Here is a 26291-nt window from a genome sequence, read left to right as displayed (position 1 = left end):
TCTTGGTGAGATCATTCATGTCTTTTTATTGTAAGATTATTATCTCATTAATTTTTATAAACACATGTCAAGAACACATGTTCTCGCTGTTTTTGTTTCCACGTATCCGACCTGTATCCGCTAGGGGGTGCTATAGTACTTTGAAACAAGGATTTAGAAACGTGAAACCTGAAAACAATGTTACATGAACTTACATTATTTTCAGTATAAGGGCGCACAGGGCTATTAGCACGCCTAACTCCTTAAGCTCTCTTATCTAAACGAAACGGACGTAGAGATGTTTTCAACGCGACACAAGTATTTTTTTTATAAACACTTACTGCTTTGAAATGTAAGAGAGATTAAGTCAATTGTCGTAAAGTGTCGCAAAGCAGCTGGTGACTGGCAGCGATCTGGCGCCCCCACGAGGCGCCGAAGGTAACTACTGTGTTGTAGCAAGCGAATAGACGACCTGCTGGGTAAACAAGAGTGGATGCCTCGAAAGGCAGGAATGGCAACTTCGTCGAGGGCTAATAGTGAGATATTTCTATCTTGACATATAGAAACATAATAGAGCGGTCGCTCAATGTGTTAAGAATCGATATGCTTCTTTTGCGAGTCAGAATGCCTGAGTATAATCTGGTATTTGATGAGTAAAGTGGAGCTAGCCTTTATGTTAGCTTAGCTCGTAGCGATTCTGGGCCCGTTGCCTTCGACTTCGCTCCTCGGATCAGCTCGGGACTGTTGTCAGTTTCACAATCCCAGCAGCTAACGTCCTCGGATTGCAATTTCTATGCAGGCCTGTCTAGTTGCAGTTAGGGTTAACATTAAGATAACTGCTGGTTTTCAACGCTTGTTATTATTTCCCACAGGATTCATCCTTATGTGTTACTGAAAGGACGGTGACACATACTGAAAAAAGGACTTAGACGCAGGTACGTGTTGTCTTTGTTGTCTTCTGTCTGGAGTATGTGTCAGGCTAGGTGGCTAGCTGTCCACTTTGGTTTCTCCTGAATCGTTTTCGTAATGATCTTTGCATTTATTTCTAACATTGTATAGTCATGACTAGGTTCTTCAGTCTCCATTAACACGAGTTTTTCTGGCCTTAGTCACTTCAGCAGGGTTCGTGGGATAGAGACAGACAGCAGCCGAGCTTATTGTAATTGCCAATCGTTGTAGAAACTATGCTTAGCCTCAGTTTCAGGCTCGGTGCTGTCAAGCTAAATAAAACGCATAAAGCTCTGTTTTTGCTTGCATAGTCAGACTGCTTGTTAGTCGTTTTACAGACAGAAAGCACAGTGGTATCGTTAGCAGCAGTCAGCAGTCCTGTCTCAGTCCTGCATCTTGAATTTGTTACTGTTGTCATTTTTGTTACACCATGTATTTTCTGCTACATGGAACTTGCTAATATGATATTGTCATCATTATTATCGTTATGTTTATGCTAAATTTGTATTATTTAGCCTTGATGCAAGGGATTTTTCCCCTCCAGGGCTGTCCTCTGAGGCCCCTGAATTCATGCATGTCATTGCGCAGCTTTCTCTGTGATATCTGAAGGACTCTCACTCATTACTGAGTTTTATATAAAAGCAGGAAAATAGTTGTGGCTGGAGATAATGGGCTCACAATATTCATATCTCACTTGATTCATGAGAAAAGCACCCCCCCTGCACCAACAACCGCTTCAGGTCAAGGGACAACCAGCATGTAATAATATAATGAGATGCGAATGAATAATGAAATGAAATCGTTTTAGCATTATATCTAATGCAATACAATATACAGGGACACCATGGTCACCTGTACAATCTATGTAATGTAGTCCTATCCAATCACCCTGCAGCAAACACAACCAGGAATGTTGTTGTGTTACATTATTACTCAGACAGTGCCAGAGAGATGGAAAATAAACTCTTAGGTGGCTTTTGAAGCTGCGTTTTGTTTTGTAGAAAGAAGATATGAGTGTTGCATTTGGTAACAAATGTGGCCCCACAAAAGAATAAAATATGTTGAATGCAGGAGTTGGATGTTTACATTTTTACCATGCTTGACAGGCTCTGTTGGTTTTGATGAGGATGGTGTTGCACAGGGCATTTGAAAGGGCCCTGTCTTTTTAAGATCATTTTTAAAGTAAGACGAGCCCCAGCAAACAATGTGGATTTAACTAGTGTGGTATTGGTTTTATTTTCTTGTCTTGTGTTACATCACTTGTACTTCCAGATGGCCACATGGACTGGGTCAGTACAATATGTTCCTAAATCATCTGCTGGAATAGTAGCTTCATGGTTTTTGTTTTCAGATTACATCATATCAAGAAGTGTGGCAGGCTTGTTGCTGTGGGCGATATCACCACATGCATATAGTGCATAAGCCTGCACTTGTGTGATTTTCTTCTCACTGTCCCTGATGTTATGTGAATATTTGCTGGAAAGCACAGTTAATCAGGGAATGGCACTGAAGATATGAACATCCAGATTGATGACACAAAGGTATCTGCAGTAGGAGATATCCACAAGAAATGATGACTCCTGTCAGGAGTGATCAGATTGAAAATGTCTGCATTAGTAATTTGGAGGAACACTGTGTGTGTTTTGCCTAACATACACCACAGAGATAGCCGGACTGACTCGCTGGATTAGTTTTGGGCAGATCAAAGCAGCATTTAAAGAACAAGTTAGTATTAGCTAGCTAGCCTGAACTATTATAGATCCTTTGTGTATCATAAAACATCTGCGATCTGGGTACATCACATTTAAACACCCAACACACTGAAATATCACAGTATTTGCACAATGATACAATAGTATCACTATATGCAGGATATTGCATAGATAGCAAAAAGTACATGACTTTACGAGAGTATATGTGTAACTGGAAAGAGTACATAACATTTAAATGGCCCAGAGTTCATAAAGGCAGCAGTGACTTACTTATAAAGAATATTCATTGTATTAAAAGCATCTTTCAGTGTTTTTGACAGTTAAAGCCGCGGAGACCAGTGTCCTTTTTTTTTCCTATTTACAGACCCCAGTTCAACAGTGTTTAGTCCCACACCAAGTGCTACTTGGTGTAGTAAGTAAGCCATGAGCCTTCTGTAAACACTCAAGGAGTCTACAAGACAGATACAAACTTTTTGTTGTTTTTTGGAAGTCTACATTTTGCCATTACTGGAATTTGGCGTTGCTCTGGGAGACCTTACACCGCTGTGAAAATGTTCCCACAGCAACATGCCTGAAGAGTCACTTTGTCTCCAGAGTTACTTGTCGGAGTTCACAGATGTGGACATAAGCATGAGCATCAGTTTCATGGTGGATATCCCGTCTTTATTTGGCCGCATCCATGTGCCCACTGCAATCAGCAATAAACAAAACACCTCAGCACTGACGCAGGTGTTACTTTTGACTAAGCCTGGGGGTATTTATTTTCTATCTTTAATCAGCAGGCTTGTGTCATTCTGTCTTTATTTGCACTTAAAAACAGAATGAAGGTTTGTGAGTGAAAGTGTTGCCCCACATGTAACACCATGAAGTGCTCTTATGGCATGTAAATGTTTGTTTTTAGGCCTGCGTGCTTTTGATTGGCCAGTAAAATGCTATAAAAAACTGAAATAATTATAAGTTAAAGGGAAACCTCTGCTGCAAGTTGAAGCAACATCTTTTGGTCATAGCTCATAGCTTATGGTTCAGATGCATATTCAGGTGTAAATATTCTTTTGCTTTTTATTTTTTGTAGTGAAAATAGCCTTGATGCTCTGAAACCCTTGAAAGGTCTTCATCCTGTCACTGACTAAATGTTTCGCCCCTTGGTGGTCATGCAGCAGAATGGCTTGAGCACCATTTAACCTCGTTTCCTCTTTTATTCAGGTTTTGCGAGATGCAGCCGAGAGACGCCTAGGATCTGATGCGAGTGCACTCTGTGGTTGCCCTTTGAGGACGGAGCTGCAACCATGAAGAGTGAGGTGCCGTCTGAGGCCCCCAGCAGACAGGAGCATCTGAAGGAGCCTCTGGTGAACCCGGAGCCCATGGAGGCCGCCAAGAGCTTCCCCAACAACATGGAGGTGATCGGAAAGGCAGGCAGCGAGTTTGAAACTCTTTGTGAGTCCCGGCATCTGCCTCTGAGGGACACGGGAACACACAGAGACTCAGAACGGAGCCTGCCTGGGCGCAGAAAAAGAAAGGGCCAACAGGCAGGGCCCTCAGACTGCTCGCTGAAGGAGGGCCACATTAGTGAGAGTTCACTGGCTCCTCAGCGTCCCAGGGTCGAACTTTTACAGCACCCAAGTGAGGATGAACATAATCACGAGTCCTCTTTTAGTGACTGTGCTTCCTCCCCTTCCTCTAGCCTGCGATTTGGTGACTCGGACACTCTTAGTTCAGAGGACGAGGGGGAGGCTGGAGCAACAGGGGGCCAACACAAGGCTCCTGCCCTGACAACAGGAGGAGCTGCTGGAGTTGGCCTGCGCCCTGTTCTGGGTCGAACTCGGGGGAGCCGCTCTCATAAGTGGGTGCGGTCTGAGGCCGAGCCAGTCCTGCTGAAGCGACCGTGTCTGAGCAGCCGGCGACCTCTGCATAGGAAACGCTTTGTGAAAGCAGCTCCTGGAGGAGGTCAGCGGACTCAGAAGCAAAAGGAGCGACTACTACTGCAGAGGAAGAAACGTGAAGTTATCGCACGTAGGAAGTATGCTCTTCTCCATAGCACCAGTAGTTCCAGCGAGGAGCTGAGCAGTGATTCGTCCTCCCCCTCCTCTACCGAAGCAGAGGATGAGCTGTATGTGGATGTCAGCAGCACCAGCAGCCAGCCCAACAGTGCTACTGTTGCTACAGGTAATAACAAATCACCACTCTAATCTAACATGTTGTTTTACAGCATGATCTATGTTATGTAGTCTTTATCGTCAGGGTTTAAAAGCCTTTTTAAAACAACAAACAAGGCTCATATAGCATGGTACTGTGTCATCACAGTGTGATCACCGTAACACCAATTAAATTTATATATCTATATTATTGATTGGTATTGGTTTCTAAGTATGTCCGGGCCTATTTAAAGCATTACAGACATTAGATGAACATGCGTTTCATAACTATCAGTAGTAGGACTGGCACATCACAGTGGACATATTGATTTGACAGTTTTGTGCACTAAGTTAAAAACAAGGCAAAGAGGGTCTGAATCACAGTAGTAACAGTATATGGAAATGAAGCTCACAGGCTCCAGGATCTCTAACGCTGCAGAAAACCCCAAATTCAGCATGAATTAACATATTTTAATTGAAGTACATCGATGCAATGTGAATTAATATGCACTGAAAAGCAGAAGAGAAAAACAGAAATGGCTGCTGCTGGAGAAGAGGTCATCACGTGTTGTGCAATCTGCACTAAGAACTCGACTTATATTTTGATTCAAAAAAGGGTTGTTTTTTTAAGCACTTTAATAGCTCTGGATTGTCACTATTTCTCTATCTTTAAACCCAAATGCTCCCAGTTCCCATAACTGTACAATCATGAATGAATCAGCCATATCAGGTGTGAGATGATAATAAGGGACTTTTCTTACAGTGGGCTTACTGAAGCAGGACCAGGAGTCTACAGGTTTTTATTCCACATCAGGTGATTTCATCCTGGCTCTCAGCCAGAGACAGGGGAAGTAAACAGAGGACTCACCTTGTGTAGTGTTTGGCCAGAGTGAAAACACAAACAGCTCTTGCCCTCCATTTCACACAGCAGCCTATTGCAGCAAATCTGTTGACAAATGTAAAGTAAATGATGGTTTTTGACATATTCTTTTCTGTAGACTTGATGCATTTTGAAACATACAAAAGAATACTGTTTGTTAGTGCACAAAAGTAATGCACAAGTCATATGCATTTTTCTTCCTCCTCTGCTACCTTCAGCACCACCCTGTTCAACACTATCTCATTTAGTTGCGTCATGAATTGGCAGGATCGGCAATTCTTCCATTATTTCTTTTCTCTCCCTGTGGCCGACTTGTTCACTCCTGAAGAGAATAACAACAAACAAAACCTAAAGACAAAAAAGTTTACCTAATAGTTAGCCTTTAGCTTTGCTTTTGGATACGCCATGACCATGTTGGAGTCCGAGATGAAACAAGACTAGGTCAAAACCTAGTATGTGGCTGACCGCATCAGGTCAATGTGCGCTTTCATAGGCAATGTGTTACAAGGACTGTCCTTATGAGGCCAACGTGTTTGAAAGCTGGTGCTCACTGCGGACGTAGGTGAGGACAGCAGAGGAGCAGCCCCGCCTACTCCCCGAACAAAGTATCCAGAGCTGTATAGACAGAGAGTCGCGTCAGTGGAGGTCCAATATGCTCCATGAACTCTCTCTCTCTACGGCTCTGACAGTACCGTCAGTCAGTCAGTCAGTCACATCCAGACCCGTGTGTAGGGCTGACCCCAGCAATAGTTTGCCTTGCTCACGAGACTGGATAGTCTAACAGTATAATGACTGTTATCACATGCTGAAAATATTCAGGTTTTTGCCTTTTTCCCCAAAGAGACAATATTCCTTCTACGCTGTTTTCACATGTCTAGTGACAGATAATATGCCACATATATATCCCTGTTAACATGCAGCCGTGCATCCACCAATTCACCCCTGCCTTGCAAACTTTGGCAAGTTGTTTTTTTGAAAAGGCTTAATTAAAATGTAGGTTTGTAATGAATCGCTTTTTTCTCAGAGTATTGTTGGAAAAATACTGAAAAACTTAAAAACGTAGAAATAAAAAATCAATCTGTAAATATTTTGAGCTTATAAACCGATTACAACCTGAATATTAGGCTGCATGTAAATGTAGCTCATAGATGATTTTAAAAAAGCCCCACCTACATTTGTTCATTGTTACCCTCATGTAGCCTTTTAGCCTCTGCAGTATTTCTGCTGCTGTGGCCCCCCAGGAGAATGGAAAGTTGGTTGTTGTGCCTCTATGGTGAGAAGCAGGTGGAAGAAAAGTCAGACACTGTTGAGCAGCATCCTTTGCATAGAAACAGAAGGTCTCAGAGGGAAAACAAGGCATTTGTTTACTGCTGGGGGAAGCATGTGATGAAACCTGCACTGTAGAAGCCCTGAGTTGGAGCAGGTGTGTGATGGAGGCAGGTAACAGTTTAATCCTACCTCTAACCTGAGGCCAACACACAATATTAAACATTAAGGAACAATATCCAAAGTTAACTGAATGCAGGTCACACCTGGTTTGTTTTTTAGATCAAATTAAATCATACTGATGAACAGATGTGATATCAATAGCACCTTTAACTAATGACTGTTTGGGCCCAAGCATATTGAATGTCCTTTCATTACCAACCGATCATAAGGCTTCCTAGATTAGACTCTTTGAAGTTGACATTATTATTTCAGTGTGTATGTTATATAGTCATGCATTAGAGTGGTAGGTGTTGCTTTCCTAACCACACACAGCACACATTGGTAACGTTTGTTTGTGTAACCACATGCACCAGAAAGCCAGGCGGCTACATGCACAGGGTGCTAAGCAGCAGCTCTCAGGAGACCGTTGAAATAGAAATCACACTGGGGAGCATGAACTTCACAAGCGTCGCAAGTCACTTGGTGATTTGCAACAAGGAAAGTCTACACGACTGCAGCAAAGAACAGTGTTACTTTAAGTGCGAATACTTGTGTGGTTTTCAAACCTTTGCACCAGCTTTAAAGGTCACGATACATTAGATGTTTAGCTGCTGATGCTATTCAGCGAAAGGTTTTGCTAACAGTCATTGTACTTCTAAATCTAAACAGAGCCAACTTAATGTCCTGTCCTGTTATACAGATTGAAATGTCTGAATTTAGGTGATAAATGCAGTTGATGACATCTTCTCTGTAAAAGTTTGGTTTAAATTAAGAATGTGGGAGATCATTTGTACACCAGACGCACGACTCAGGACAATCTTACTTACACTGAGAAATTGTGATTAGAAACAGACATGAGCTGTAAGCACAAAGAAGACATAATGTCTCCCCGGATATATGTTGAGTATTATCTTCATCACTGATGGGCATTTAAATGTTACGTAAATGACTGGGCTTCAAGTAATATAAATAATGATAATAATAATAATAATTATAATAGGAATGATTTAGATTTTCTGTGTATTTAATGTTTAAGTCACAATCTATTGCCAAATGAGTCGACATCTTAGTGGTGGGTTGGGGATTTACTCAATGGCCACTGACCTTGCATTTGCAGTAATACAAAGAACATACTCAAGTCAACTTAAAATCACAAACGGTGCACAGTCAGGCCGCTTTCCCACTGGTCAAAAAACATGCTAACACACGGCTTTTTTGCTTAGTGGGAAAGGCTACAATCGCATGCAGACCCAGGTCAAATGACTCTGCAGTAGACCCGGGTAATTATCATCTCGGCTCTGATCGGCAATGATGGGAACACAAAACCTGTGTTGACACGCTAATCTCCGCCCCCTTTTCGGCGCGATGCTAAGCTCCGTCGGTAACTTCTGCGACTCCTTGTCATCTCGGCCACAAATTCCGCCCGTCTCCGTCCGAGCAGCGCTCGAACATTGTTCCAAATTCGTCAGCGCTGAGTTTGAAACACAGATTGAATGAGTAATAGATACAATAAAGACCTAACTGCCGTAACATCTTCACTGTTTACTAACCCTGTCTCCAGCGCATTTCTGATGTCAGACGGTGACGCAGCAGAAAAGAGACTGAAAGGAGTATACTTCACTGGCAGTGGGAGAAGAGACAATCAGCATTTATTAGCGGGTCTTCCCAGGTTTGAAAAACCTGTGTCAACGGGCTAATTTTGGTGGGAAAGGGGTATTAGTGTTGCAGTATCAATCAGTGATCAGGCGGTAAACAGAGCTAATATAACAGACTCTTACTTATCTACGCAGCTGCAATACGTTTATTCTCACCTCTGAAAGCAATGCAACTCTTCTTATACATCCGGGGTTACTGGGTGAAACACTGATGATGTTTCTATCTTTCTACTCCCTCAAGATAGTGCGCCAACAATGCACCAGATCACACCTCGGAAACAGGCATTGACAGTTGCTCTGTGCTGTGCCTTACAACAGGTGAAAGATAGGCTCTGTAGACCTTTACCTGTGGATTTAGCTGTGGGCTGAATCTATTCCAGCAGGCGTTGCCCTCCCATGGTTCTGACAGCAGCTTCATTAAGAAAGCTGAGGAGGGAGAGCGCTGCATTTGTCTCAGCTTAGTGAACTTATTTGAGCTGTGCATGTGCTAAACTAGGCTTCTTGTGTGGGATATGAATGAACACGGAGGAGCCCTAGAGAGGAGTTACTGAGAGGGATCTTTATTGAGTGCATGTGGTGTGTTTAATTAAGTAATGTAAAAACAGATCATATCTCATTTTGATAAATGAAGACTGTTTGAAGCAAGAGATGTCGTTAAAATTATGGCAAGTCTAAAATGTAGAGCAGCATTTTAAAAACTGTGCTAACTACTACTAGATTGTGAGTTTGAGAATGTTGTGGCCTTCAGGATCTATTTTAGTGTCCTCATGTGGGTTTGCAGAAAAATTGAATACTGCTTTTATGAAAATTCATAACTGTCATTGAGAAATTAACCCTCTGCTTTCTTCTTTCTGATCTCTCATTGCAACCATCTACTCTTAGTGAGGGGGCTAGCATGGTATTTAGTCCAGAAAGAGATGGAGTTAGATCTGTTGTTAAGGGAGGGGAACACAGAGGGAAGATTTGGGAACAGTGGAGGAAACAAGGCATTCCCAGTGCAAACAGAGTTGAGCACTCGTGACCTACATTTCTCCTGTTAGCCTGATGATATGGCTGCTAGCGTGATGAAACTGGAGACAAACTATCTGGCCGCTTACACAACTTGCTTGGTTGTAGACTAAGCAATAAAAAGGGGAGCACAGGCTTTAAGAAAATACAGGCAGGGAAAGTGAAGTCACATGTATGACACCATGCACAAGCTAAAAGATGTTGGCAGCTGATTTATTGGTACTCATTAAAGTTTAATTTTTCGCTCTTAACCAGCTTTTTTTTCTCATTAAAGTTTTAATAAGAAATCCCTGAATAATAGAGGAAAGTGTCCAATCCAATAAAGAGTAATCAGGCTAAAGTTTTCATTTCAAGCCTATATTCTGTGGTCATTGAATGCTTTCTTTGCTTAGGTCTGATTGTACGCTGTATGTCAGTACTAAACTAAATTGAACTTGTGTGCTCAGGTGCTCTGGACGAGGACGTGGTGGTGATTGAGGCGACTCCAGCTCCGGCTCCTGCTGTCCCCGCAAGCGAGGAGATCAATGTAACCTCCACGGACAGCGAGGTGGAGATCGTCACAGTTGGAGACGGTTTCAGGTAGGAACGGCAGCTTTTTCAGCAAGCATTCAAATATGAGCTAGTATGAAGTTTACATGAGATCATACATGACATCAGTTTACATTTCATCATTTAGGGTTGTCTTCTCATTTTTATGGTAAAAGCAGCAGTGAAAAAGTTTTACTGCTAATGACTGACTGTGACTATCGCTTATCCAGTTCACAAGCACAAGTGTATAATAGAAGCAGCATATTTTAACCCACCTGAGTCTCGAGAGGTTGAAAAGTGTGTGTTTATATTTTAATTAAATTTTTCGCCATAAAATTTGTCCTAATTTGAGAATATATATAATTTAAATTATTTCAAGATGGGGTGCCAGCATGTGTCCCCCATGTACAGAGGCTAAGTCCTCGCTGCATCGAACACGGGTTCAACTCCAACCCCCAGTCCTTTGGTGCATGGCAGACCCACTTTTAGTATACATGAATACACTGTTTCAGTGGAGTTTAAGTTAAATGACATGAAGTGCCTACCTTATTCTACTACTTAAGTAAATATTGGTTAAGAAAATGTACCCCTTTCTTTAAGTAGATAACGAGGAAAAATGGAAGTAGGCCCCAGTTTCTGCTCTGTGACCCTGTTTCAGGATGAGAAGGTTGAATAAAGGTTCTGTCATTATGAATATTTTATTAATGGCCTCAATAATGCCACAGGGAGTGAAATACATTTGTTATCTATTATTTTCAGATAAATTAAAAATCAAAGTATTATTGCGAGCTCAAACCAATTTACTTGAAATCAGGGGAACACTGATTTCTTGATAAAGAAAATTGCGCATTGATGTATGTGTAGATCATTTAATTAAACAAGGAGGAACGACTTTCTACCTCGGATATGTTTATTCACGAGATCAGTACAGAGCTAGTGTTACATTTATCACTACCTGTGAGTGACTCTAACAGACCCTATGTGAATAGTTGCAAACTAATCTGTTAGATTTTGGGATGATGTAATAAAAATCCATTCTATACCAAAAAAGAAATCTATATCATGGCTACTCTATCATCTTAAATACCGCCTACTTCTGACCACTGTGCTCCTTTTTTTAAGGATACAGCAGTGTTTTAAACTTTAACAACTGTTCAGGAGGATTCATTTGTGGATTGGCGCTTTGTTCCTCCTTTTTTTTTTTTACAAAAGTTATCTCCCACTGTCATTCTCAGCAGCCCACTCCATTTGTTTGCCTCACCCCACTGAGAATCCCATTTCCCTTCTCTTATAATATAACTTCCTGTCGCTATACTTCCCTAATTCCTCATGTAGGCGATTATGCAGCTCAATTCATAAACCTCTGCCTCTGTGCTGACCTTTATCTCTATCCCATTTCCACGCAGTATCTTTCCTTCTGACTTACTTTACATTAAAGCGACCTGAAATACCTTTAAATAGTGCCTAGGAGTGAAGTTAGGAATGCTGTGGCTTGTCTAATCTGCCTGTTTTCCTGACTTTCAAAGATGTCCTGGCTCGCTAGAGAATGTAGGGATGAGCTTTTCTGGAGGGGGGGATGGGCAGCAGGGGCGCAGGAGGCCAACGGAATGAGCAACAAACGCTTTGTTTACACTGTCAGTGGTGTAGCTTGTGAATGTGGGTGTTTAGGTGTAGCTGTATATGATATTAACACATTTTTACTACAACTAGCTTAAACTCATGTCAACAGTATTTAAAAATATAAATGAGGTAAGGCTGAGTAACAGAAACACTCATCTGTATGATGCAATAAAGTTCAACAGCACCACAATCTTTATCCCCCAACATGTTCATACAATTGACAAAACAGTTTCAACAAAAACTGAACTTTATGGAGACTTGATTTATTAGACTGCATTTTTTTTAGCTACAGTTGTAACCAATAAACAAGCAACTGTGAGTGTACATTGCCGGATATGTTTACTGCTACGCTGTTTACAAGGAGCCTCAAGTACAACCACATTAATACAGTAAATTCTCTGCTTTTCTCTGGTGATTTATACAGTGTTTAATAATATTTTCTGTCGTCTCTGTGGACAGAGGGGTGTCTGAGGATTTGAACAGTCTGTCTTCACCACCAGCTTGTGCAAAATCCAGCAGTACAAATACAGGTTTAACCAGCAGCAGCACTTTATAGAGGCATGGTACAAGATGTTACTGAATTCTGGGCAAAGCAGCCACGTTTAACCCAAACCAGCTCTTCTCGTGCGGCTCAGTGACACGCTGTCAGCACAAATATCTTTAATTTGAACTGCTAGCTGTTATTTACTTGTTCGTGCTCCTCACACAGAAGCGTTGCATCAGGAGAACATTCCAGTGTTTTTGCAGAGCTCTGTGGGGCGTGTTAGGCAGGGGGGTTACACAGAGCACAGTTACAATAAACAAGGACTGTGGAGCTGATAATAATCAATTTGAAAAAAGCTTAATCAGACACTGCTCTGATCAGCTGGGGACATGCATATCAGGAGTGTAGCACAACTTTTTAAATGTAGTTAGACTTTCTGGGACGACAACACAAATTATCAGTATATCCGTGTATGTGATTGTTATTTTGTTCCTGTATTTGAGATGACTTTAAACTGATCAGTAGTCCATTGCATGCATAACAAAGTACCTATACCAGCTACATTGCAGTTACAGATCCCTGTTAATTGCCAAACATACACCTTCTTCTCAAAATCATTGAAAATGGCTGACTTCCTGTTTGGTATGAGTGCAAGGGGCTTTTTTGTAGACCTTGACTTGGTTGATATGCATACCATATTTCATACATGTAGGTGAAAGTAACCTCTATGCAGACCGTTGTTTGAAAACTTCTAGGGGGCGCTATGGAGCCATTTTGCCTCACACCTGTATGAGACCAATGACTGTATATATAGATGGATATATAGCATGTCGTCCATCTTTTTATACGGTCTTTGTGTGAGTCCCATAAAATGTCAAATTTTTCGCCAGACCTGATGAGTGTGTGGAGTTTCATTTGGCAACAAAAGAATAAGAATAAGAAGCAGAAGCAGAGCAGATTCAATAGGGTCTTCGCGCCCGTCGGTGCTCAGGCTCTAATAATATATTTTTACATGATAGATAAAGAGATAGGAATTACATCAGTGCTCAGTATATCAGCAGTTTCTCTTCTCATGGCTCAGACTCAGAAAGTGACATCATCGTATCTTTAATTGTGAAGAGGCTGAAGATGATTTAATCTCTGTAAAGCTTGATGATGATCAAATCTTTAACCACTCCTACATGCTGCTATTCCTGCCTTGTATGATCTCACTCCCTTAAACACCCAAACCATCAGTTAACCATATATTACTGCAGTCCTCAGCCCTCCTGTGATCCCCGGGGGTGTGTGCCTCACATCCCGTTGTCTTGGCACAACCTCAGCTTTGCCAAGACACCCATTCCCATAGTGTTCATGTTTACAATATACTGTTTTCCTCTTGGCCACCACCCCCTCCGCCTCAGGGGGCTTGGTGGTAAACAGATATTTACAAAATAATCCCAGGTCTACTTAATTAGGAACCCCTCCCTGGTGGAGAGTCCTGCTCCCTGGTGGAGCTGAGGAGCAGAGGAGCAGAGGAGCCTAGCCAATTAGAAAACAAGACAAGAAGCATGTGCCCCCCTCTGCTTACCACCCTCATTGCTCTGTGTTTTATGTGTAGTCACAGGTGTGTGAATATGTGTGTGTGTGCGTGCATATGCGCAAAAGTTTGCTTTAGTCATCTGTGAAGTCTGAAAGTTAATAAGCTTCCTCCTGTATTCCACTTGCATTGTGCAGCATGTCTCACAGGACGGTGTGAGCTAATGGGAATCCCCCTTATCACAAACAGCTCGGAGAGAAGAATTTCCTACATTTAACCACATGTGAAGAAAGCTTTTCAGTACATAGCCTTCTGCATAATGAGTGATAAAACAATGACATGACAATAACATACAGTTATTTATGCATTTACACATTTATACAGCACCTTACAAATCACAATGGATTATTTAGACCTAAACTATTTTCTTTCATCATTCATTATTGAAGTTAACAAAAAATAATAAATAAAGAAACATTAACATTTCTGCATTTGATAACTTTATTTCTTCTTTTGCAAACTGTATTAAGTGCATGATTTCCATCCCTCTATGCCTCCCTGCACCTTCTTTTTCCTGTTTACAGTGACATGTATTCTGTATTTGTTTAGGGCAGCCAGAGGAAATACTCTAGCAGTCCGTCACAAGGCTCACACATTACACGGCATATACATGGACAGCAAGGGCCACTGTAAAGTTTCATATTCACCTGATCATTCTGTCTGTGGTCAGTGAAACTCACGCAAACACAAGACAGAAAATGTTTCTACCATGGGTAGACATAATCAATAAAAATCACAGAGCTTGTCTTTAATCTAGTAAACAAACACAAAGCTCGATGTTCAAAGCTGAAGTTGTGGTTAGCAGAGCAGTGCTTTTGGCACTCATTACATCCTTCTCCCACTGCTCCTCTGCATTTTTTTCAACCACTCTCAGGGAGCAGCAGTGAAATCCCCCAACCACAAAGCTCCATGGTATCCAGCTTTACGGCACTCCCGTACAGTCTCCAGTCTCTCGTCCCTCGGGCTCATCCCTGCTCCCTCTGATCACATGGCTTTACGGCACTGTGGGGGGAAATGCAGCTATTCCCCGGCCTCTCACTCCGGTCTCTGAGAGCAAGGGGTAGAGCAACAGGAGCCTTTGGGGAGGAAAATTAAAAAAGGAAAAAAAGAGGAAGGGCTGAAGGCAGGGCAGGAGAGGTGTAGAGGATTCAAGGCTGGGAAAAGGAAAAAGGAAAGTGGGTGAAAGGAATGGTGAGAGTTTGATGGAAGTGGTTGATATAGAGCTCGATGGCCATACACAGATAGATGGGAGAGTTTCTTGTAGTTATATCAATGCTTTCCCTACTTGCTGTTTGTGTCAAGAGTGTGGCTACAGACTGCTGTAAAAAAAACTGATACTCATCAGGAAGTAATGCTTTTGTCAAACTGTTGTTTCCTCGACTACCTTTGCATCGAATGCCATTTGTCAAAACAGCAGCTGTCCTGAAAATGAGCATTAGATTCTGTCGATGGCAAAGCAAATGCTTCACTGAGCTGTGAGAGTATTCCTGGTGGGACAGACGGTCCTGTACTGCAGTTCTCTGTAATACGATTTTTATAATGTCTCTCTGTCTGCAGGTCACGCTCAGTCGGGGGTCTCAGCAGGATTTGGGCGAGTAGTTGCTCCCAGAATCGTCTTCAGGAGCCCAGAGGACGTCACAGACTCTCCACCGTCATCCAACCACTGCGTCAGAATGCCGGGGAGGTGGTGGACCTCACTGTGGATGAAGACGGTAAGAATGGACAGAATGTAAAGTCCCTCATCCAAGCACCTTTTAACTGTATCTGTTTAAAGATGACTACACAGGTCTCACTTTCCAGGATATGTGCCACCTCCCTGCTGTGATCCCTCAATATCTGAATGTGAATCAGTCTATTAACCTCATTCTCACGTGTTACATTACTAGATGTTTCTCATTAGCCGCTATTCACGTCTTAATAGATGTTTGATATTAGCTCTGTGTCTGTGTGAATGAAGTCCAATGTGACTCGCTTTATCATCCCACGCCTGTGACAGATAGTAAAATGGCCGAGCACTGTGCATTAGAGTATTTGCATTTCTTAGGAGAAAGATGGGGAAATTAATTTGTGAATATGAAAAGCAGATGGATCACACACTGGAGTGTTAATAAGGTCTGCTCCTCTCCTCACTTGCTGAGCCTGCAGACATGTGCACACATGCTACAGGCTAACTGTTGTGTTGACTTGGATGCTCTTTATTTCCTTTATTTGCGCAGACTCTGGTGAAGTGATAACTGTGAGTTCTGCAAACTTCTCATTAATCCTCCTTTTCTGAATCATCACCTGCCTTTTTTTTCGTCCTCCAGATCTCTCAGTTGTGCCAACAACCTCTGGCAGCATTCACCCTCAAACAGTCAGGTCGTCCTCGTCATCATCTTCCCATCATGCCTCTACCTCAGAGCTCAATGATGCCCCAGGCCCTTCCACTAGCTGCCCAGGCTCAATACCTGAAAGTATGCACACACAGAGAACAAGTGGCTCTTCTCGCACAGCCACAGAGGGTAAGACAGGACATAGCTCATGTTGAAGCCAGCGGCTACAGACCATTTCTTTTTGACTCTTGTGCTTGGAGAGGGATTACTTCCTGTCAGCTGCTAATATTACTTTGTTTTTATAAATTTGGTTGTCACATGTTGCCAAAGGTCTTTTTTGCACCTTAAAATGCTAACCAACTGTCTCATCCTCCTCTCCTCAGATGACAGCAGACCAGGTTTGTCAGGGACAGCAGGAGAAAACGCAGGCACGGCCATGCCCCGGCTGCCGTCCTGCTGTCAGCAGCACTCCCCGTGTGGAGGGCCGTCCCCCGGTCACCTGTCCCTGAGCCACTCCCACTCGAGCTGCCTGCAGGCGTCGTCCTCTCAGCAGACCGGTGGCCCTCAGCACGGCCATGCTCACAGCCATAGCCACAGCAGCGCTCACCACTTCATCCACCATGTCCATCACCCGGCGCCGCAGCCCCCCGGCACCCTGCCCTTCCCAGAGGCGAGCTGCCCCGTGGAGCGACCCAGCGCTCTGCCCGCACCCTGCGCTGTCGTCAGCAGCAGCAGCAACAACAGTAGTAGCAGCAACACAGCCCACTACCATGACCAGGTATGCCCGTGCTGCATTCAGTAGCAACATACTGTAGTAATATAGACAGTTTTTAAAGGCTGCTGCTGAGAAGCCATTAAATCAATTTACGATAATTGGTAATTGAATAAAGTTCTTGTGTATTATCTAAAGAATATACTGATGTATAATTGAGGTGAGAAGATTGTTTCCTGTATCAAAGTGTTGATAGCCTAAAAAACAAAGCTCTCAAAGGACGACTCATTTGGTATTCAGCAGGAGAAGTTTGTCCCTCTTCTGTCTATAACATCTCCGCCTTCCTCCCACAGCAAACTCTGCCAGTGGACCTGAGCAACAGCAGCATTCGGAGTGGTGGAAACAGCGGGGCTAGTTTCCATGGCAGCACCTCGGCCTTTGACCCGTGCTGCCCAGGCTCCACGTCACGGCCTCCTGCTTACGTTTCCCAGGCCACCCCTGGGCCCAGCCAGCCAGCTGTGGTGGACTCGTTCAGCTCCTCCATGGTGGCTCAGCCCCAGCCGCAAACACAACCCCAGCCCTGCAGACATTACATGCACCCCTCCTGTGAGTGCACCGCCTTCACGCAGTACAGCAAACCAGATATTCACCACTGGTTGAATTCTTCAGAGTTTTTAAATCAGAGTTGTCTACAGTGTGTGTTCGATTGTATCTACAGTTGACCCCAGGGAGAATGGCAAATGCTTACTTTCATAGTTTGTTTTTTATTATTAAAAGGGGAGGAAAAGATCTGTAGGGAAACATCAGAAATGCTCTTTTTCCTCTCAGCTGGCTGGAGGGGCGTGTCTGTGTCTGTGTTTGATTGACAGCAGCTGGCAGGCTGCCAGAGTGCCGGTGTTAAACCACATGATGAGAGAAGAAATACACAAACGTGCACTGAGGCCTACGTGTCATGGGCAGACTGTCTGATGTGGCCTGCACACAGATTTTATCATTGCACTTCTCCCTGGTGAATGTCGGTTGGTCGCATCAAGCTACAGTGCAAAACAAGACGTGTGCTAATGTTAGTGAGTTAAATATGACAGAGACTTTAGCAGGAGAGCTAATTTGAGTTGTTGTTCTAAGTTGGTGGCTCCTATGTTGTTTGTGAGGCTGCTGTCTGTCTGAATGTGACCGTCTGCTCTCTCTAATAGAGCCCAACATAAGCAGACAGATACCAGGGTTTGTATTCACTTTTATTAATGCTAAACTAGGGGGCGCTGTAATGAAGCCATAAAGGCATGAGTTTCTCCCTTTTAGTTCCTGATCTTTCAGACACAGTTGAAGTGCTTCACTGAGCAGACATGTAAAGCACTTTAATTTAAGTTGAAGTGTCAGCTACTGCATTTGTTAAATTCTCTCGTTTCCAGTGTCACGATACTTGTGAAAATTGGCAGACAGCTGCATTCCTGAAACCTAATGTTAATAGTAATTAAACAGTGCCTGATGGTTAATGTGCCAAGTGCTGTGGGAACTGTACCAGGCAGGAGTACTTAATTGCTCATTTTACTCAGAATAGCTCAGTGTGGAGAGAGAAGCGGTGTGTCAAAGCTCCCTGGTGGGGATGTGGTTAGGCGGCTGGTGCCCACGCTCACCTCCTCATTTCACTGCTGTTTGGAGAAGAAGCAAGAAAATCTGCACCAAGAAAACTAAATAACATAAATTAATATTTAATCAATGGATGACTAACAGTAGCAAATCATATTGTCTTTGCCAGAAAACCAAATCAGCCATATCAATAAGAGGGAACAACAATAATGTAACAAAGGCATCATCTGTTACGTTATGAGCCAAGATGTTTTTCTGGAAAAACATATGAGTGTTGAACCTTTCTGCACATTTTTACTGATTCCTGAGGTGAGGTGAAAGTCTGTCATCATTCTATTGCCTCTGCAGAAAACACCTGATGTGGCCTACTCTTCTGTTTATCCAAAAAACACTGTTACTTAAGAAACCATCATTCTCCACCCATGGGAACTGTAGTTTATTTTGAGTCAATGCCATAGATCCGTTGGTTGCAATATTCACGTATGCCTAATATGTATTTGTGCACAGTTGGGTATCAGGAAAGTGTAAAAGTACATTTTGGATTTAGTCTTTCCATAGTATTTGTTTTAAATAACATCACAGAGCATCTGCAGCCTGAGCCTTTACTGTCTGAATGTATCTAACGTTATTTTTCCCTTGTCTCTCTCCTAACACCCAGATGGCCCTCTAGCACGCTCACTGCATCATCAGCCCTCCTCCGCCTGCCCTCACTCCCATGGGAACCCCCAACTCACACCTCAACCCCCTCCGCAGGGCGATTATGTCATCCCCCACACCGTCACCTTCCATCCGCCACTGTCATCCCACCCTACGGGCCACGCCGTGCCCCCTGCCCCTCCCCCTCCTCTGTCTACCCACCACCTCTCTAGTTCAAGTGCCCCGCTGGCCCAGCACCTGCCTGCGGACCACCAGACCCTGCCTCACCATATACCGGCGCTGGGGGCCTCGGTGCAGAGGCTCCATCAACACGAGATGCTGCAGAGGATGGAGGTCCAGAGGCGCAGGATGATGCAGCACCCCACGTGAGTACAGCCCTCACCCAGATCTTTTGTCCTCATCCTGAGTATTTATTTAAATGTTGAAGTCCTTTTCTTTTCCCTGCAGGCGAGCACATGAGCGCCCGCCTCCACACCCTCACAGAATGCACCCCAACTACGGCCATGGACACCACATCCATGTGCCTCAAACTATGTCTTCCCACCCTCGCCAGCCTGAGCAGAGGACAGCATGGTCAGTATCAGGACAATGAGGCTTGGTGGAAGGCTGTAATGTAATGTTGATGTCATGACTGACTGACTCATGTGATTTTAAACAGGGAGCTTGGCATCGAGGCTGGAGTGACCGTGGCACCGTTCCCTTCAGGGCACCTGCACTCCCACCTGCCCCACTACCACCCTCCCCCTAGACTGCACCACTTCCCCATCCCCTTCATGGTGAGAGCCGCCCTCAGCACACATGCATACATTAGCATAAATAGGGAAGAATTACTTATATTTAAAGTCTGGATTAGATTAATGGCGTTGGCCCCTTATTTAGAGCATCAGTTATTTCAAGGATGGTTTGGTGGACTGCATGAATAATGCATCAGCAATTAATAGTAGCTCATCAAGCATTTCAAGTGCACACTCAACAAACCCACGAGCCTTGATACTGATTCTGCACAAATATAGTCGACAGTCTTCTGATGTTATTGCTCTTTTTTCCTTGGTCACCCTAAAACAACCAAACATTAGTTGCCTTCTACAATCAGTTCTCCTCTGTAGCATCGATTAAAGTCAGGCTGCTGTTTTCCAAATGTTTTGAGTTTATCCTCAGTTCATCACAGCGTGCATGCTCATAGTCAGGGGGTAAGGAAGAAGAACCAAGAGTTCATTAGTTTGAGTTAGTCTACATCTATTACCTTCACCAACAAATATTTACCATGTGAACTCATTCAGAGGCCACTCTGAAGTGCATCAAGTAAATGATCTTGCTAAAACACATTTTAAATGCCACTTGCACCTTCAGCTTTTAAAGACGTTTCTAAAAACAAGGATGTGTCAAAATGGCAGTTAAATAAGGTTTAGATCAACTGAAAGTGGTAATGTTCTTTATTTTTTCCTAACAAAAATATATCAGATGACACGATGCTTTTCAGCTGTCTGTCAGGCCCCAAAACATGACTGTTTTGGTTCATTATCACTGCTGTGATAACGCTGTTTTTGGCCATAGCAGGCAAAAATCAGTTTAGCTGTTGGAAAATGAAGAAGAAAAGAGCCCCCCTGCTTGTATCGAAGACAAGCTGAGCCCCCCTAGACCGCACACACAGACACCAAAACAAGGAAGTGATTCATACCAAATCTTTATTGGCAAAAATGAACACCAATCAGCCGATAGTTCACAGAGGTGCAGCCTACAAAGTATCTACTATATTTTAATGAGGACCAAAAAATATATTTTTTAATAGTTGAACAGACTTTTGATTATCAAGTAAGCGCTTTTTTAATGATTTTATTTAACATGCATATCTGATCTTGACAATCACAGTGCAGACAAAGCCTCGCACAACCCCAGCAATCTTTGATGTCCCCCTAAGGGGGGCCCGGACCCCAGGTTGGGAACCAATGCTCTAAATGAATGAAAGCAGATTTGTTCCATAACTTTTGGATGTGGAAATATGCAACTGAGTGCTAAATGAACTTAATACAGCATTAATGTCAAAGACTCAACATAAAACATAGTGGACATAAAATGTAGTGGATCCAGAAAGTGTAAGTGAACCGCTGTATGAGAGAGACGATGCTGCTCAGATTATTTATAAACAAAATGTGTTTTGTTTTCTTTCAGCACACTGGCATATCTGAAGTGACCTACCCGCACATTCGGTACATCTCATCTAGAATGACTGGCTTTGGAAGAACCTATGAGGTGAGGAGCTTCATCAATATTTACTCTATAGCTGCTTGACTCATCATCGCACTACTGATCACTGTTTTCATACTGTAATAATGATGATGCAACAGTTGTAACAGTAGACACATTATTAGTACTTTAAATACACAGTGGAGTTTCATAAACATTACTGTCATGGGGAGAGGATAATGATGAAAGAAATGATGCTAAAGCTGAAAAGCTTAAATGGAAGTTAAATGTCTTGGAAAAGAAATCAACTCAAGGTCTGCTTACTGGGTTTTTCCGTCTTGTTCATCCACATCTCACTGTATTTAACAGTGGGTGGAGTTTGCCTGTTTTATTGTTTGAAGCATCTGTAACTGAGTTGGCAGAGCAGACCAACACAATGTTGGTGTTTCATTCCACCTTAGCTGTGGTTCACATGGTGCATTACACCTGATCAGGACTTTTAAACATAGATGATTTAAGAAGCAGCTCATTGAGAGTCTGCCACGTTATTGTAATGTGATGTCACTTGCATGTGGTTGTTTGATTTTCTCCACCAGCTGTTTATCGCCTCGGTAGGCGACCCATGCTGCATGATAGAATAGTGAAGATACCGTGGGTACCACATTTTGCAGTTAAAAATTTGTTGCATCAGGAGATGCTTTCCCACCAACATGTTCAAATCTCGAGTCACAGGGTTCGACTACTGAGCTGGTGGGGAATATTGAGGGAAAAGCCAAGCCAAAGCGCCTCATGGAAACCATCCGCATAACTGTGCCTGTCATTCTCACCACGGTTTGTTTACCCTGCTTCCATTCAGGACCTGCTGCATTTAGAGGAACGATTGGGGACTGTGAACCGAGGAGCCTCTCAGGGAACCATAGAGAGGTGCACTTATCCACACAAGTACAAAAAGGTGAGGACTTGTGAGCGTGTGTGTGTGGCTATAAATATATTGTTCATTGGATTATATAGAGACTGTAAATAGTAGTGCATGTCTGTTACAGTTTATTCTGGGACAGAGTGCGCAGTGGTCTTTTGTGCTCTTTTCAAACGTCTGATGTTTTGCCAACATTTAGCAAAATTCTGTAGTGTGTTTTACCAGAGATTGCAGCTGTGAAGACATTGTTGGGGAAAAGTTTCCTTAGTGGTTTCCAAATGTATCTAAATAAGCAATCTAACACCCTGCCACCCAATACAGAAGGTGTTGGAGAGAGACATTGACCAACAGTTAACCCCTGAAGCTTGGGCATCTATTGGGAAAAATATGCACGCAACCCCAGAATCGGTGAGAAATAATGAACCAATCAATTTGGAAACATGTCTCTGCTCACATGTACAGTAGATGTTAGTTGTAGTCTTGGGGGGCCAGGGGATTCGGCTTTAGAATAACTGTGATTTGTTTAGCATAGAGACAGAAGATAGAAAGTGTTTGTGTTTTCAGGACAAAATGACCATTCTCTCTGTCCCCAAAAGAACTTAATGTTTTCTGTTCAACTGTTTGTTCTTACTATAGTTACCTTTTTTAGAGGCGATATTATATTTTTATACACACACAATACGTATATGTAATGTTACCACAGTGTTACAGCCGAGCAGTTTAATGTGTTTAACAGAGAGTGCATTATTAGGATTATTGACCATATGTAATGACTCTGCTGAGGCAGCTTCACTGATCAAAAGCCATGTTTTCAAATGTTTCTCCCGAACAGAGAAAGCTGCATGGTAAGCAAGACGAAGATGAGGGCGCAGACGAAGACACGGAGGAGAAATGCACCATCTGTCTGTCAATACTGGAGGAGGGGGAGGATGTCAGGTAAATGGCTCCCCTCCTGGGTATTTGTGCCCAGTTTTGAGTGCCTTTAATGATGCTTTCAGGGGCGTTTCTGTGAGCGTGTGAACACACACACGCAGGACGGCAGGTGTAGTTGCTCCATTTTGCCTCCGTCTCAGGAGGTATTTCCTTTTTTTAAAAACCCAAAGGTATACTAATCAACAGAAAACCCCAGAGTGCCTTAAAATTACCGGCCTCGTGGAGCTGCCTTTTGGCACTCAGTCAGGTTATTAACAGGAATGTCTGCCCTCTGTTGGTTTGACAGTGTGTTACGACAGTGGTGTTTGACAAAAATGGTAGATTTTTACTATAAACATTTGCAAACTATAACACTAAATATTACTTATTTCTTAAGTGATTGAGGTAAAACACAAATATTTCTGTTTTTATATTTGTTGATGAATCCTTCTTCATTCCTCCGTAATACATTCATACATTTTTGATAGATCAGATGTTCTTCATGGTTTTTGTTTGCTTTCAGGTACGATATCTTTTCACTGGTGTTTGCTTTTCTACTTATTAAAAGAGCAAAGGATAGAGGAAGTTAAGAGCCAGGCTTTGATTTGTCAGCACTGAATAAACATCAGAGGCCATAAACATGCTTATTTAAGTTTTATGGGAAGAGCTCAAACGTTTGAAGGCTGTCTGAAGACGCCTTTAAAGGTTAATGTTGGCAATACTCAATGTTTTATTGACTATAAATGCCATGAAAATACCAGAGTCAACGACATGTTAAACCATATCTGTGGCACTAAGCCTGGCCACGTTTGATTTTACTTAAGGTCAAAATCTTTTAAAGATCTTAACAATTATTAACTTTTTGTTTAGGTTCAGTAATTTCCAAAAACTGGCCTCTTTGTATTTTGTAAAATGAAAAGTAATATTTCTTAAATTGAGCCAATAGTGTATTTGTTTGGGACTATTTATTTCAGATTAGATGCACACAATGCTGATCTTCATGATGTTGTTATGGAATAAAATATATCAGGCTCTGGCTGACATTGGCAATCAATTTGTTTAAGATAAGATCATCTTTATTGATCCCCCATTGGAGGAAATTAACTTGTTACATCAGCTGAAAAAAACGTTAAAAATACAAACAATAATAGCAATGATAATAAGAAATAAAGAAGTAAGAATAACAATAATAATAATGTACATACATTATTTACACCCTTTTACTTACGTGTATCATTTATTTTTTTAGTATTTAATTTAATTAAACTTTACTTATATACAGTACTTTAGTTGTTTCAGCAGATTTATTGACAACAAGAAAAATAATTCATATAACAAGTCCTTGTCCTTAAAACAAATCGAAGGATAATGTCAGGAACAGTACATCATGGCAGCAGATAAAACCAGAGAGAGAGAAGCAGGAAGACCAGAAGAAGAGCCACTGATCATTAAAGAGAGGCACATCACAAGTTTTTATACTGAGGGGACTTAAAAGATCCCCAAAATCCTGTTGTAACATTTCCTGTCTCTTCCTCCTCTCGTGTTTCCCCTCAGACGCCTTCCATGTATGCACCTCTTCCATCAGCTGTGTGTGGATCAGTGGCTCCTCACCAATAAGAAGTGCCCCATCTGCAGAGTGGACATTGAGGCGCAGCTGTCTGCTGAGAGTTGATGCTGTTTTTTTTCTAACACCCCTTTTGTTGAAAAAAAGTTTATTTTGAGATCATTTTAATTTTCTCTTCAGTACTGCAGTCAACCAAAGATGGCATGATTACCTGCGCAGCTCTACTACGAGAAAATAAAAAAAAACATCTGACAAAAAAGCATCGAGCCTAGAGTGCCAGCTTTCACATATTACTACAACAGCTAGAATTTTCCATTAAGGGTTTAAGATTTTATTGTATTTATAAAGCTTTTATGTAGCTTTTGATTGTTTCCTCAAGTGTCATTTTTGTTTCGTTTCTCTGCATGTTTCCTTGCAATGCATTTCTTTGCACATATAACGTGGGCCCAACGCGGCCTAACAACTTGCAGGTGAGGATAGCTGCTCTAGTAAAGATGCATTTCTGTTCAACCTAATGCCTTGCTTTACTAGAATAGAATGTCAGCCTCCAGTTTATTAAAAACAACATTGCAGGATTCATTTTACCAATCATTGTATTGATTAGTTTATGTTTAGAAGATGTGGATTGTTAGTGAAAGATGTTTTTTAAGTAAATCAAAACATTCCTAACTAGGGAAATATGTTAACAGATCAGCTGCTGTATTAGTGCACACCCAGTATTTCTAGAGTGGAAATAAAACTCCAATGTTCACCTCACTCCCAGAATATGCACATGCTTTGCTACGATAACACCTCCCTCCAGCACCTTCATTTGACTAGAAACACCATCATCACCATCCAATGTATTTTAGAGAACAAGAAAAAGAATGTCTCGTCCCTCTCTCGACTGTTCTTTCTAAACGGAGCGATTGTTGGATCTGCTGTGAATCTTTACTCTGTTAAGGGCGGGGCCTGTGATAGTAAACTCTGTGAGATGATCTCAGGTCTGCACGTGTGTGAGAAATATCTCACGAGCCTGTGACCTGAGATTATCGTCTTCAGTTTGACACAGGCCGTGGCATTGACTTTTATTTCCTGTGTGTGTGTTCAGAGGGAAATACACAGCTCAATTTGGGAGAAATATTTACCGTTCGTTCTTGCACCATTTTTATCCACCCTCCCTTTTGTCTCTCTGTAGTCGAGCAGCGGCGCCCACTTTTGGCCGCTGCGAGAAAGAATAACACTAATACTGTTGACTAACTCACTCGCATAGACTTGCACAAGAGAGAAAAAGGTAGGAGAGTAGTAGTGAATATGACAGTGCACTGAGGCCATGTGTTTCCACTCTGATGAATATTAAAAAAAGGACAAAAAAGATATTTTGAATGGAGTGTTGAAATGCAGTACTTAAAGCAGGTATCCATGCATTCATTGACTTAAAGGCACCAGGATCATATTCTGTGGGATTTATATTAGTTTTAAAAAATAATATTAATAAACTTGGATAACTCTTGA

The 26291-nt window shown here is 42.3% G+C and overlaps 1 protein-coding gene across 3 annotated transcripts; it reads left to right on the top strand.

The window, feature by feature from the left end:
- The first annotated feature begins 454 nt into the window (after positions 1-454).
- rnf111 (ring finger protein 111) lies at positions 455-25160 on the top strand. Of its 3 annotated transcripts, none has more exons than XM_069660995.1 (16): positions 455-515; positions 852-914; positions 3843-4802; positions 10189-10321; positions 15511-15665; positions 16260-16454; positions 16649-17043; positions 17331-17583; positions 19223-19586; positions 19669-19794; positions 19880-19997; positions 21391-21471; positions 22262-22357; positions 22646-22729; positions 23154-23257; positions 24788-25160. In XM_069660995.1, the coding sequence occupies exons 3-16, from the start codon at positions 3926-3928 to the stop codon at positions 24903-24905; spliced, it is 3099 nt and encodes a 1032-aa protein (XP_069517096.1). In that variant the 5' UTR covers positions 455-515; positions 852-914; positions 3843-3925; the 3' UTR covers positions 24906-25160. The 3 variants fall into 3 exon arrangements, with proteins under 3 accessions (XP_069517096.1, XP_069517088.1, XP_069517103.1); XM_069660987.1 differs by having other exon boundaries at positions 22643-22729; XM_069661002.1 differs by lacking the exon at positions 22646-22729.
- The last annotated feature ends 1131 nt before the right edge of the window (positions 25161-26291 follow it).

This window comes from Semicossyphus pulcher, unplaced genomic scaffold, assembly GCF_022749685.1.
Source record: "Semicossyphus pulcher isolate SPU_LCO1_2020_fin unplaced genomic scaffold, fSemPul1.0.p SCAF_1, whole genome shotgun sequence".
NCBI lineage: Eukaryota > Metazoa > Chordata > Actinopteri > Labriformes > Labridae > Semicossyphus > Semicossyphus pulcher.
This window is presented reverse-complemented; position numbering and strand designations above follow the sequence as displayed.

Bases quoted from the DNA above. Each gene is read 5' to 3' on its own strand.
- rnf111 (XM_069660987.1), top strand. From the start codon at position 3,926: ATGAAGAGTGAGGTGCCGTCTGAGGCCCCCAGCAGACAGGAGCATCTG. The intron at 4,803-10,188 runs GTAATAACAAAT...TTGTGTGCTCAG, and splicing joins CAGTGCTACTGTTGCTACAG to GTGCTCTGGACGAGGACGTG. The intron at 17,044-17,330 runs GTATGCCCGTGC...TTCCTCCCACAG, and splicing joins CAGCCCACTACCATGACCAG to CAAACTCTGCCAGTGGACCT.